Below are 12,467 nucleotides of genomic sequence, written 5' to 3' on the forward strand. Positions count from 1 at the left end.
AAGATTTCATGGTCCGACTTTTGAAAAAGGTTTATGGGACATTTTGCTCCATCGGCAGAGGTAACTCGGTTGAAACAAGAAGTTCTCAATATCTCTCAAGGAAATATGTCGGTTATGGAGTTTAACGGGATGTTTAATGACAAGTCACGTTTTTGTCCGGAATACTTGCCTAACCCCGATTTGTTAAAAGAGCACTACCGCGAAAAGTTAAACCCGGAGATTAGTGAATTTATTGATTTAAAAGCTTGTGAAGATCTTACGGCAATGATGGATAAAGCTTTAAATAGGGAAATTGATTTAAAGAAGAAAGCCGTAATGAAAAGAAAGGTTGACTCGAAGGGAGGGCCGAAAGGTTTTAGCCCGAAGAAAGGTAAGTTTGATTCCGGGTCGCCTCAAAAGTCAAAACAATCTAAGTTGGGTAAGGGTGGTAATAAGGAAATGATGGCATGTGAAAAGTGTGGAAAGCAACATTTAGGTGAATGTCGAGAGGGGACTAATGCTTGTTTTAATTGTGGGAGGCTTGGTCATAGGGCGGTCGAGTGTAAAGGGAAGGTGAAATTCTTTTATTGTTCGAAAGAAGAGCATGTCATGTCCGAGTGTCCCGATTATAAAAGAGATGAAGCTAAGGGTGAGGTAAAGAAAACGATTAAGAAATAACCGTCGTCGGGTGACCACAAACCAAGGCCCCGCGTTTTTCAAATAACAACGGAAGAAGCTAAAGAATCTCATGACGTTGTGTCAGGTACCTTTATTGTAAATTCCATACCTGCTAACGTTTTATTTGATTCCGGCGCTTCTAGATCTTTTGTCTCTTATGATTTTTGTAAAAGTTTTAATGTACCGGTAAGTAAGTTAGAACAACCCCTGGAAGTAGAAGTAGCGAATGATAGAACCGTTGTGGTTTTTGTTGTATTAAAGGGGTGTAGCATTGTACTTGATGATGTAATGTTATCTATATATTTAATCCCCTTGCAAATGGGGGAGTTTCATGTAATTGTAGGAATGGATTGGCTCGGAGCCAATAAAGGAGTGATCTTTTGTCAAGAAAAGATCATTCAAGTTCAAACACGAGATGGAAGATTTATTCAAGTACATGGGGAGCGTGCAAGGCTTGCTATTCCTATATGTACGTATGCTAAGGCTAAACGTATGTTGTCACATGGGTGTAGATCCTTTTTGGCACACGTGTTTGATAACACTAAGCTTGTTCCTTAGGCATGTGATGTTCCAATAGTTAATGAGTTTTTGGATGTTTTTCCCGATGAGCTATCCGGTGTACCACCCGAACGAGAAGTAGAGTTTTGAATTGAACTAATTTCGGGAGCTACTCCGATTGCTAAGACACCCTATCGGTTAGCTCCTTCCGAAATGAAAGAAATGATGACGCAATTGCAAGAGTTATTTGATAAGGGTTTTATTCGACCAAGTAGTTCCCCTTGGGGAGCTCCGGTGCTTTTTGTGAAGAAGAAGGATGGTACCTTAAGAATGTGCATAGACTATCGAGAATTAAATAAGGTGACTATTAAAAATAGATACCCCTTGCCGAGAATAGACGATTTGTTTGATCAATTACAAGGTGCATGTTTCTTCTCAAAGATCGACTTAAGGTCGGGATACCATCAATTGAAAGTAAGAGAGGAAGATATACCGAAGACGGCTTTTCGTACTAGGTACGGTCTTTATGAGTTTGTGGTCATGCCTTTCGACTTGACTAATGCACCTGCCGCATTCATGGATTTGATGAATCGAGTTTGTCGGCCGATGCTCGACAAGTTTGTAATAGTTTTCATTGATGATATTCTCGTGTATTCAAGAAATGAAGAAGAGCATGGTATGCATTTACGACAAGTTTTAGAGGTGTTGAGGCGAGAAAAGCTTTATGCAAAATTTTTAAAGTGCGAATTTTGGCTTCGAGAAGTGCAATTCTTGGGGCATGTAGTTAATAAGAAAGGTATTCATGTGGATCCATTTAAAGTGAAAGCGGTAATGGAATGGGAAGCACCAAAGAGTTCTATCGAAATTAGAAGTTTTCTTGGATTGGCGGGATATTACCGGTGATTTATACAAGATTTTTCTAGGATTGCTACTCCACTTACGAAATTGACTCGTAAGGATGTTATATGGAAATGGGAAGATAAGCAAGAGCAAGCTTTTCAACTCTTGAAAGAAAAGTTAGTACAAGCCCCAGTGTTAGTATTGCCGGAAGGGAGCGACGACATGACGGTTTGTTGTGACGCGTCCAAGAAAGGTTTGGGGTGTGTGCTCATGCAAAGAGGGAGGGTAATAGCATATGCCTCCCGACAATTGAAATCGCATGAGAAACGCTATCCCACCCATGATTTAGAATTGGCAGTGGTGGTTTTCGCTTTAAAAATATGGCGCCATTATCTCTATGGTGTAAGATTTTCGCTTTACACCGACCATAAAAACTTAAAATATTTCTTCGACCAAAGGGATTTGAATAATCGTCAAAGAAGATTGCTTGATTTGGTTAAAGATTACGATTGTGAGATCTTATATCAACCGGGAAAGGCCAATGTAGTGGCCGATGCTTTAAGTAGAAAAGCTAGTCATTCTGTTTTGAAGGTGACGAGCCTAGCTATGGTGGTAACCCCACAGATTTTTGATGAGATTCGCGAAGCACAACGGGTGGCTTTGACCACCGGGAACGAGAGGAAGGAAAGGATTAAGGGTCAAATTAATGATTTCGAAGAGGATTCTCGAGGTTTGATGTTGCGATACGGAAGAATTTGGGTTTCGCTTCAAGGTGGAGTAAGAAATAAATTATTAGACGCCTCACATAAGTCTAAGTATTCCATTCATCCGGGAGCCACTAAGATGTATAGAGATTTGAAGAGAGATTATTGGTGGCCGGGAATGAAAAGGGATATCGTTAAGTATGTACAAAAGTGTCTCACATGTTTACAAGTAAAGGTAGATCACCAAATGCCTAGCGGTAAGGTGCAACCGTTGGAAGTCCCGGTATGGAAATGAGAGCATATTACTATAGATTTAGTGATGAAATCACCTAAAACTCCGAGACAACACGACGCGATTTGGGTCATTGTCGATTGTTTGACTAAAAGTGCATTGTTTTTACCGATTAAGGAAGCATCATCTTCAGAGGTTATGTCGAAATTATATGTTAAAGAGGTAGTTGCAAGACATGGAGTGCCAGTTTCTATCGTATCAGACCGTGACACTCGTTTTACTTCACGATTTTGGAGGAAGTTTCAAGAGGAAATGGGTACTAAGTTACATGTAAGCACCGCTTTTCACCTGCAAACGAACGGTCAAAGTGAACGGACTATCCAAATGCTAGAAGATATGTTGCGTGCATGCGTCACTAATTTCGGTTGAAGTTGGGATGCTCATTTACCATTGGTAGAATTCTCATATAATAATAGTTACCACTCGTCAATCGGTATGCCACCATATGAAATGTTGTATGGAAGGAAATGTAGGACCCCGATATGTTGGGGAGAGGTGGGATAAAGAGAATTAGGGAGCACCGAGATAGTGCTTCAAACGACGAAAATGATTGACCAAATCCGCGAAAGGTTGAAAATGGCTCAAAATCGTCAAAAGTCTTATGCGGATAAAAGAAGGAAATCTCTCGAGTTTCAAGTAGGTGATAAAGTAATGCTTAAAGTTCCTCCATGGAAGGGGGTAATCCGTTTTAGAAAGAGGGGAAAGTCAGGTCCAAGGTTCGTCGGACCTTTTGAATTAGTTGCTAGAATCGGGAAAGTAGCCTACCGATTGGCTTTACCCGAGAAGTTAAGTGCAATTCACAATACGTTTCACGTATCACAACTAAGGAAGTGTTTGGTGGATGAGTCAACGGTTGTTCCACTTGATGAAATTGAGATAGATGAAAAGCTAAGGTATGCGAAAAGCCGATAAGGATTTTGGATCAAAAGGTTAAGCAATTAAGAAACAAAACGGTGATTTTGTTAAAGGTTCAATGGGAGTTTAGGAGGGGTTCCGAGTGTACCTGGGAGCCCGAAGAATGGATATTGAAGCATTATCCGGCATTACACCAAGAATGGTTCGCGGGGATGCGAACGGCCTAACGGGCGGAGAGTTGTGACGCCCCAATTTTCTTGGTAATTTTAAATTACTATTTTAATTGATATTTTAATAAAATGTTATGTTTATGTTTTAAGAATATAAGCACTAGTGTGACTTTGGGTAGAATAAGGACTAACCTTGTAAGTTGAGATAACCTTTTGGTTAGTTAAGTTAAGGACTATGCAAACTATAGGTTGATGGGGAGGGACCAAATGTGACAAGTAGTGAAAGTTTTATTTAATTATTACATAAAACATAAATAGGAATTAAGGAAAATGATTTCTCATTTTCATCTCCTGGAAAGAAAAAGAAGAAGAAAAGGGAGAAAGAGGTGAATGCAAGCTAGTAAAAATTGGGAACATCCAAGTTGATTAAGGTTAATGTAAGCAAGGAAATTAGATCATTAAGGTGTTCTAATCATAGTGAGACCACCAATTTCACCATCACCATCCTTCTCTACTCAATTTCAAGGAATTAGTTTTTTGGAAGAAATTGGAGGTAAGTCTAGTTTGCTTCAAGTTGATGTATGATGTGTTTAAATTAGTTACTAGAACATGATTTTGAGTCTATGATATGTTGTATATTGGTGAAATTCGGATTTAATAATATAGGTATTTGTAAAAGTCAATTTTGTAAGATTTTGGGCGGTGGAGTGTGATTAAATGAAGGTTTTTGACATTCATGGACATAAGAACGAATTTCTAATGTAGTTAGGGTTAATATGCAAGTGAATTAGTGTTAAGAATTAAAAAGGATGAAGAAAGTGTTCTTCACGAATGAAAGATAGTTGAATTAAGTTAGTGTATACCAAGTGTTTGTATAAATGCCTAAATGAAAGTAGGAACATGAGAATTTGGTTTAAGTAGTTAAATTGAATGTATGAACTATTTGTATGTATTGAGAAAAAGGTTTAAGTTAAAATGGGTGCGTTCAAGTAAATGTATGTATGTTAATAAAGTTCAAGTGTTAATGAGATTAGCATTAATTCTAGGTGCTAATGTAAGGGAGGAACTCGAAAGTGTTAAAAGTCTAGACCAAAGCCAAGGTGAGTTTTATGGGGGTAATTTGGGAGGGTATGATGTGTTCATGAGTTTCCGGATTGCATCCGTGCAAGAGGTCACTCGTGAACACAAGGGAATGAACGTTTATTTTTTTATACATGATTATGCATAGGTAATGTTAATGATGCAAGTAACGACTAGTTCGTTATTTGTAAGATGAATGATGCAAATGTGTGAGTTGATCGCACACTTGTAAGAATGATGCAAGTATGAGACCTTGGTCAAAATACTTGTAAGGTCAATGATGCGATGACGAAACTTATGTTGCGTCTTCGTAAGAAATGTAATGAATGTAAGTTAGGATCCGGATCCGGTTATAAGTAAGATACCCTATGCTTTATAATGTTTGATGTTATTAATGGCCTATTTACTCGCTATACACTCACTAAGCGTTTGTTTACCCCCATTTTATGTTGAATTATTTTGTAGGACCTCAAAAGCATCGAGAAGGTAATGAACCGGCTTAAGGATAGTGGAGCGTTTGGCAATTAGTAAATGGCACGTAAGTCCCATTTAACTATGCTTTTGATAACCTCTTGTTGGACGCCAAAAACGTAATTGTTAATGTTGTTGTAATTATGGTTAAAGGATGAACACACACTTTTAAAATTGTGGTGTATGAATTTGTCTAATGTTTTGGATTTGAAGGAATGATTAATGTTATGAATGTATGAAATGGATTTATGTTATGAAAATGTCTTGTACGAGTTTAAGAAGTGTCCAGATTTTTTTTTTAAAAAGATGTCAAATTGGATTCTTTGAAATGGGTTAAAGTAAATTTAAAGGGTTTCTGATTTCAGTTTACCCTTATTTGCACAAGTGTGCAAGAATTTGCACATTTGTGCAGATTAGTGCATTTCGTGCTCAGCTAAAAAAAGGGGTTTCTGATTTTAGTTTACCCTTATTTGCACAAGTGTGCAAGAATTTGCACATTTGTGCAGATTAGTGCATTTCGTGCTCAGCAAAAAAAATAAATAAATAAATAAAAATTATGTGTTTACGATTTAAGGGCGTCTCAATGTGAGATACAATTTGTGATTTTATATATTTCTTCCTAGTTTATAAAAATCGGTCTTCAATTTTTTGGGAATAAACAACAGTGGCTTCATAAACATAATATCTTCTCCGATTTGCCTTCTTCATAAACATCTTTTTTCATAAATACTGTCTTTATAAATATCATATCTCCAATTGAAGTATTGATGGTTTCATTTAGTCACACACAAGTAGGAGTTATCTTCATTTATTTTAGGTAATAGCAGCACGGTTTATATCTAATTGAAGCAGTTTGAGGTATATTTCAAGCAAGAGTTATATCGCTAGTTACAAGTTACAGCAGTGGTGTTAATTGCAACAGCGAGTAGCCCCTCCATTGATGGTGGCATTCCAGATCTGCTGGTTAGGGCGACGTTCATCAGAAAATGAAATTAACACATGAAATCAATTGAAACTGATTTTGTATCATCGATTAATATGAGTTGAAAAGATTCAAGTGCCAAAACACTCTTAAATTTGAGAACTGGGTTTCACCATTTTTGAGCTCCATAAATCAAAAAATTAGATTCCGGCCACTGTGAACCTTGAAAACACTCTTTGATTGTTGTCGAAGGTTAAGGTAGTGAGTAAGAAACATTGTGATCAATCAGATCGAGTTTATAAGCTGAAACTCTGAAAAATCAAAAATTACTAATAAGATTCGGTATTTTCTCATTATCGGATCTGGGAAGGATTTGTTGATGATGATAAGAAATAAGAATTTAGTCTCATAAATCATTTTAGTTCACAAAATCAAAAACCCCAAAATTTTGATGTATGAACATGAAGAACATGGTTGAAGATAAATGATGAATCTGGTTATGTTTTTGTTTCTGAATCTGATGATGATGATGATGATGATGATATAGATCTATAATTTCAGATTTGTTTCGGTTTTGAGAGATAATGAGGATATGGCGTTGTTTGATGAACATTAACAAATGGATAATGATGATGATTTTTATTTTTTATTTTTTGATGTTTTGATGATAAATAAAAAGATGATATGAAGATGTAGAGAATTTAATGAAGAATGGGTGCATGTATTCTTAAAATGGGTAAAAAGAGATAAAAAGACTAAACTGCCCTCACATGCTATGCACATGTTGAAAGTTAACAGAAAAAGATAGCGGTGTTAGGCAATTGGACCCCCCATGAAACAAGTGTATACCACAGTGACCCTCAGTGTCGAAAAAAATTCTTTGGACCCCGCTTGTAGTTTTGAACAAACCACAGGGACCCCCCGTGCAATTTTGTCTAAATATTACATAACACAAATAAATATATTATAAGTCAAAATTGATAAAGAAAGACTTGAAAAGTCAAAAAGAGACAATTGGAATGAGACAGAGGGAGTACTATATTTAAACAATCTAAACCGACATAAATCAAAACACCACTCATTTAACACTCGCAACACTCATCTACTTTAATAATGCCTAAAAAATCATCATCCAAGAAAAATCAAAACAAACCAACCGATCAAGTCGATACACAATGGAGTAACGATTTTTTAATCACTACTTGAAACACAAATGTACAATTAACCTTTCGGGTGGTCGTCGAACCCAAATCAAGGCATGGGGTTTGCTTCATACGCATCACAATCACCCAGTTTTACTCCTCATCAACAAAACTCGAATTACCCTCCTCAACAACAATATATTAATCACCCTCCTCAGCAACAATTCATTAATCACCCTGCCCAACAACAATTCCCTCATCCTCAACGACAATACGCTCACTTCCAACAACAAACAATTCGAAAACCTATTTTTCAACTAACACCAAATCGAATTTCCACACAAATTTCATCCAATACCAAGTTCGAAGATGAAGAAGCAGAAGCAGTTCAAGAAACTCAGCTTGAAGATTTAGAAGAAGTTGTTGAAAGCGACCCGAAAGAAAAAAAAGTTAGATGGCAAAAAATTCCGTGGTCGGATGAGGGAAGTCGACTTTTGGCTACGTTATGAATGCAACTGTCCGAAAATTTGGGAACTGGTCAAACAAAAGATCATGTTGGGGTTCTATCCGACAAAGATACAATTCGCAAGTTCAGGAAAAACGTCGAACCGAACAAATGACGGGAAAATGGAGATATGGCGTAAGATGTCAAGATTTTTAACGGACATCACATAAAGCTTGAAAAATATTGGAAAAGTGGGCAAAACGACGTGGATATCATCTCACATTACGTGACACGTATTTAAGGAACAAACGGGTCATAATTTTATTTACGAGGAAGCGTAGTTCTCAACGATTGCTTGAATTTTTTAACATTCAAGGGGGTCGTGAGCAAGAGAAAGTACCCGATCGAGGTACCGAGTAGACCGACTGAATCCAAGTCAATTTCAAGGCTTATTTCGGGAGGAACCTCTACGTTGTCCACCGGGTCGTGCAAGTACCAAGAGTCAAAGGATTTCGGGGTCATCCGATGCGGCCTCGCATTTGTCGTTCGAGGATGCTCGTCAATCGTTAATCGAAATCGCTAATGCTACAAGGCGAACTATGGAGAAGATATACGACGCGACCCAGACGCATACAATGTTATATAACTTAACTTTTCTCACCCAACCATGTGCACCCAACTTGACTCCCGAATAACTCGATTTGGTATTGAAATCCCGATCAAAAATTCAAAGGAATACCAAAATGCGTTTTACGTATCCAACGAAGACGAAGAATAGTTTTAGTTATTTAGTTAATGTACTTGTATATTTACTTATGTATTTTTTTAAATAAAAAATGTAACCATATCTTTGTTATTTAATAAATATGTTATTTAAAAAAATTATTACGTGTATAATTATTATTATTTATTTCTTAGTTAATACTCCCTCCGTCTCACCATAAGTGTCCACATTTCTATTTTGGGATGTCCCATTACAAGTGTCTATTTTGTACTTTCAACCAATGAAAAGAGGTAATTCTGGAGAGAGAAGATTTCTAATTGGTGAAGAATGAAGTTAATGGGATATAACGACCCTCATTTTTCCATCCTATATTTTTTCAATATTAAATGCCCAAAAAACATAATTAAAAACTTAATAATTAAACTCTAATCAATAATGGTTAAGTATTAAGAATTATAAACATATTAATTAACTTTGTGCAATAAATGACAAGTTAATAAAAGATGTAAATAATAAGCTAATTAACTTTTGTAAACAAAATGTAATACTCTAAACTTGTAGCCTTTAAACAATTTAATTAGAACTTTTAATGAGCCATTTAAGCTAAACCAAAGTACAAGGACTAAAACGGAAAAGTTCCAAACTCATCCATGCAAACCCTAGCTGAAAATTTAAAGGGTAAAAAGACCCTTTTGCCCTCAAAATTTCAGCCCACATCAACACCACCCTAAACCCTAACTTTTCCTCCAAGTATTTTTAACCTAACCCTAATTCTAGAATGCTCCATGTGTGTGTATAAATAGGGACCTAGGCTAAAGCTTTTCATGCACCAAAACAATTCTCACAATCCTCTCTCAACAACCAATCTCTCTCTCCCTCCCTCTCTTGGTTACGGCCAAGAAATCATCACCACACCACCACCATCTTCAAGTGATCTTCAAGCAATCTTCATAGTGTTCATCAAGATCTTCAAACGTGTTCTTGGTTTGCAAGTGTTTTTGATCTTCATCTTCAAAGTGTTCTTCATCTTTTCTTGTTATTTTTCTTCATCATCATTAACGTATGATCCAAGATCTTAAAAATTTTAATCTTTCTTTCAATACATAATTCATGCATGTTCTTGATCTTGCTCATTCATACTCATGATCTTATGCAAACATATATACATATACAAAAAAAAATATAAATATACATATGCATGCATACCTACGGTTGTAAAAAAAAGAAGATTTTGATCTCCAAAACCCTAAAACATAATCATGTTATGATATCACACATGTTTGTTAATTGTAAAAAAAATATATATATACATATATACATATATATACGGCGCATACATATATATATATAAAAAAATATACACATATACATACATACACGACTAGGAAAAAAAAGGGAAGTGGTTAGATCCTAAAAACCCTAGAGATTTGCTAAAGATTTGTTAGTGCTTAAAAATGGAAACAAGATATATACATACTATATATACATATACGGTTTACATATATAAAAAAATATATATTTTCTATATATATATATATATACATATATATACGGTATATATATAAAAAAATAAAAACTATACATATATATATATATATATATATATATATATATATATATATATATATATATATATATATATATATATATATTAAATAAATAAAACCCTAATTAAATCTAACCCTAATTATTAAACTCTAATTTATTACCTAAACCCTAAACATTAATTAAAACCCTAATCATTACTTTACTAAACCCTAAACCTAATACTACTTTAATACTATTAAACATTTATTACTTAAACCCCAATTATTTATTTATTATTAAAACCTAACTACTCTAATTAATTAAAACCCTAATACTACTACATACTACTACTTATACACTTATACTATTACTAACACTTATAAATATACTACTTATAGTATAACACACGATTACAATAGTCATTCACGATAACGTGAGGATTACTCAAACGTCAACGCTACTTAAGGCCTAGGGTGATCCTTGGTACCACTATGGGACTCTTGTAGATCTCGAATGCCAAACATAGATTTTGGTCAAGAAATCCTGGGCCAACCGATAAAAATTGGTCATTCTGGTGACTCGATGGTGGAATAGATGTTTGGGTATGGTGCACAATGTCAAACCCGATTATAGTAATCATACACTCGCTTGCACACTTAATAAGTGGTAGACTTATTAAGGACAACTCACTAGTGTTCAACACTAACTTACTAAAAATGGAAACTTACTAAAAGTACTAAAATGGAAACTTAGTAAAACAAACTATACTTAAACACTTGCATACATAAACTTAAAATTGGGCAAAAACATTTAACTACTCTTAAAATGTCATTAGATTGACTTTCTGCTCACGTTCATCCAACTCTTCTATTCCAAGGAATAACAACTCTCTTTTACTTACTAAGGTGAACTCATAGCCCCACTTACTATTGCGCAATTTATTTTAACTTTGGGGTGAGACACATGCTACTTTTACTATTTACAATTTGAACACAAGTACCAACTGTTAAACTATGCTATACCTGGCTATGTCCAACCAAGTCCCTACAGTGATATTTTTAATTGCTCATTAAATGCATTCTTAATTATTGGGGTAGGCCTATCGGGAGTAACGTCCCCGATACATTTAACCAAGTCATTGTATTACTTAATAATGAAATTAAACCGACAAGGATATCACAACTTGTCATTGGGGCAAACTTGAATGTTTAGTCTAAATATCACGAACTGGTATAACTTTTTGATCTGCAAGATCAACTTTATAAACAAAAATCTTGTGGTCTAAAACAACGGTCAAACTTAATTGTTAAACCTATGATTTCACTCAATCATTTTTGGTTGACACTTTAGCATGTTTTGTCTCAGGTGCTGAATGATCAAGTTTACTTACCTACTGCTTATGTGATGCTACTTGGACTTAGGATCAAGAACTATCGCATTTATTATTCTTGCATTTGAAACATTTACTTTATTGTAATTTCCATTCTTGTAACGACATTTCATTTTCCGCTGCGTACTCAATAAAGTTTATTTTTATCATATAGTATTATTCTCGTATATTATAATATGTTGGTTGCTAGCTAGGGTGCCTTAGAAATCTAGGAAACTATAGCCTCTCCTGCCTTAGACTTAAAGCACTTAGGATTGCCTTATAATCGTAACAATTTTACTTTGATATTCTTGGCTTAAAATGCTAATCAAAGTCTCTTTACTAATGTTAGGATGTCAAGCTCAAGCGTTAATCAACCAAACAAAATGACTCTCTTCAAATCATCTGAAGAAATGGCTCGCTTTAAACCTACCATCGAAGCAGGTACTGGATACTCTTTCGCTGAAAGACCAGTCCAAAGTCCACCTTATGGCCTTGGTGGTCCTCCCTCACCAAACTATAGTCCGGATACTTTACCTAAGTCTCCCGACTACTACCCGACCCCGAGAATTGAAGACAAGGGGAAACGCCCTGCTGATTTTAAAGAAGATGACCCGTCTAAGAAAAGAGCCCGATCTCCTTCTTATGATAACCATAACGCCATGTGTGAAATCTTGAATCTGCGAACGACTACCGAGAAGAACTTTGATGGGTTGCTTCGCCATGTTGCAAGGGTCGAGGCTCGAATGGATGAAAAAGACCGAGTGATCA

The 12,467-nt window shown here is 35.6% G+C and overlaps 1 protein-coding gene across 1 annotated transcript; it reads left to right on the plus strand.

The window, feature by feature from the left end:
* Nucleotides 1-3,567: 3,567 nt before the first annotated feature.
* Nucleotides 3,568-7,105, plus strand: LOC139886551 (uncharacterized). Its single transcript, XM_071870393.1, has 2 exons — nucleotides 3,568-3,884; nucleotides 7,051-7,105. The coding sequence occupies exons 1-2, from the start codon at nucleotides 3,568-3,570 to the stop codon at nucleotides 7,103-7,105; spliced, it is 372 nt and encodes a 123-aa protein (XP_071726494.1).
* The last annotated feature ends 5,362 nt before the right edge of the window (nucleotides 7,106-12,467 follow it).

The sequence above is a fragment of the Rutidosis leptorrhynchoides genome, chromosome 1, assembly GCF_046630445.1.
Source record: "Rutidosis leptorrhynchoides isolate AG116_Rl617_1_P2 chromosome 1, CSIRO_AGI_Rlap_v1, whole genome shotgun sequence".
NCBI classification, from domain to species: Eukaryota; Viridiplantae; Streptophyta; class Magnoliopsida; order Asterales; family Asteraceae; genus Rutidosis; species Rutidosis leptorrhynchoides.

Coding starts and splice junctions, on each gene's coding strand:
- LOC139886551 (XM_071870393.1), top strand. CDS start 3,568: ATGGCTCAAAATCGTCAAAAGTCTTATGCGGATAAAAGAAGGAAATCT. Junction 3,885..7,050: donor GAGATAGATGAAAAGCTAAG/GTATGCGAAAAG, acceptor CTATAATTTCAG/ATTTGTTTCGGTTTTGAGAG.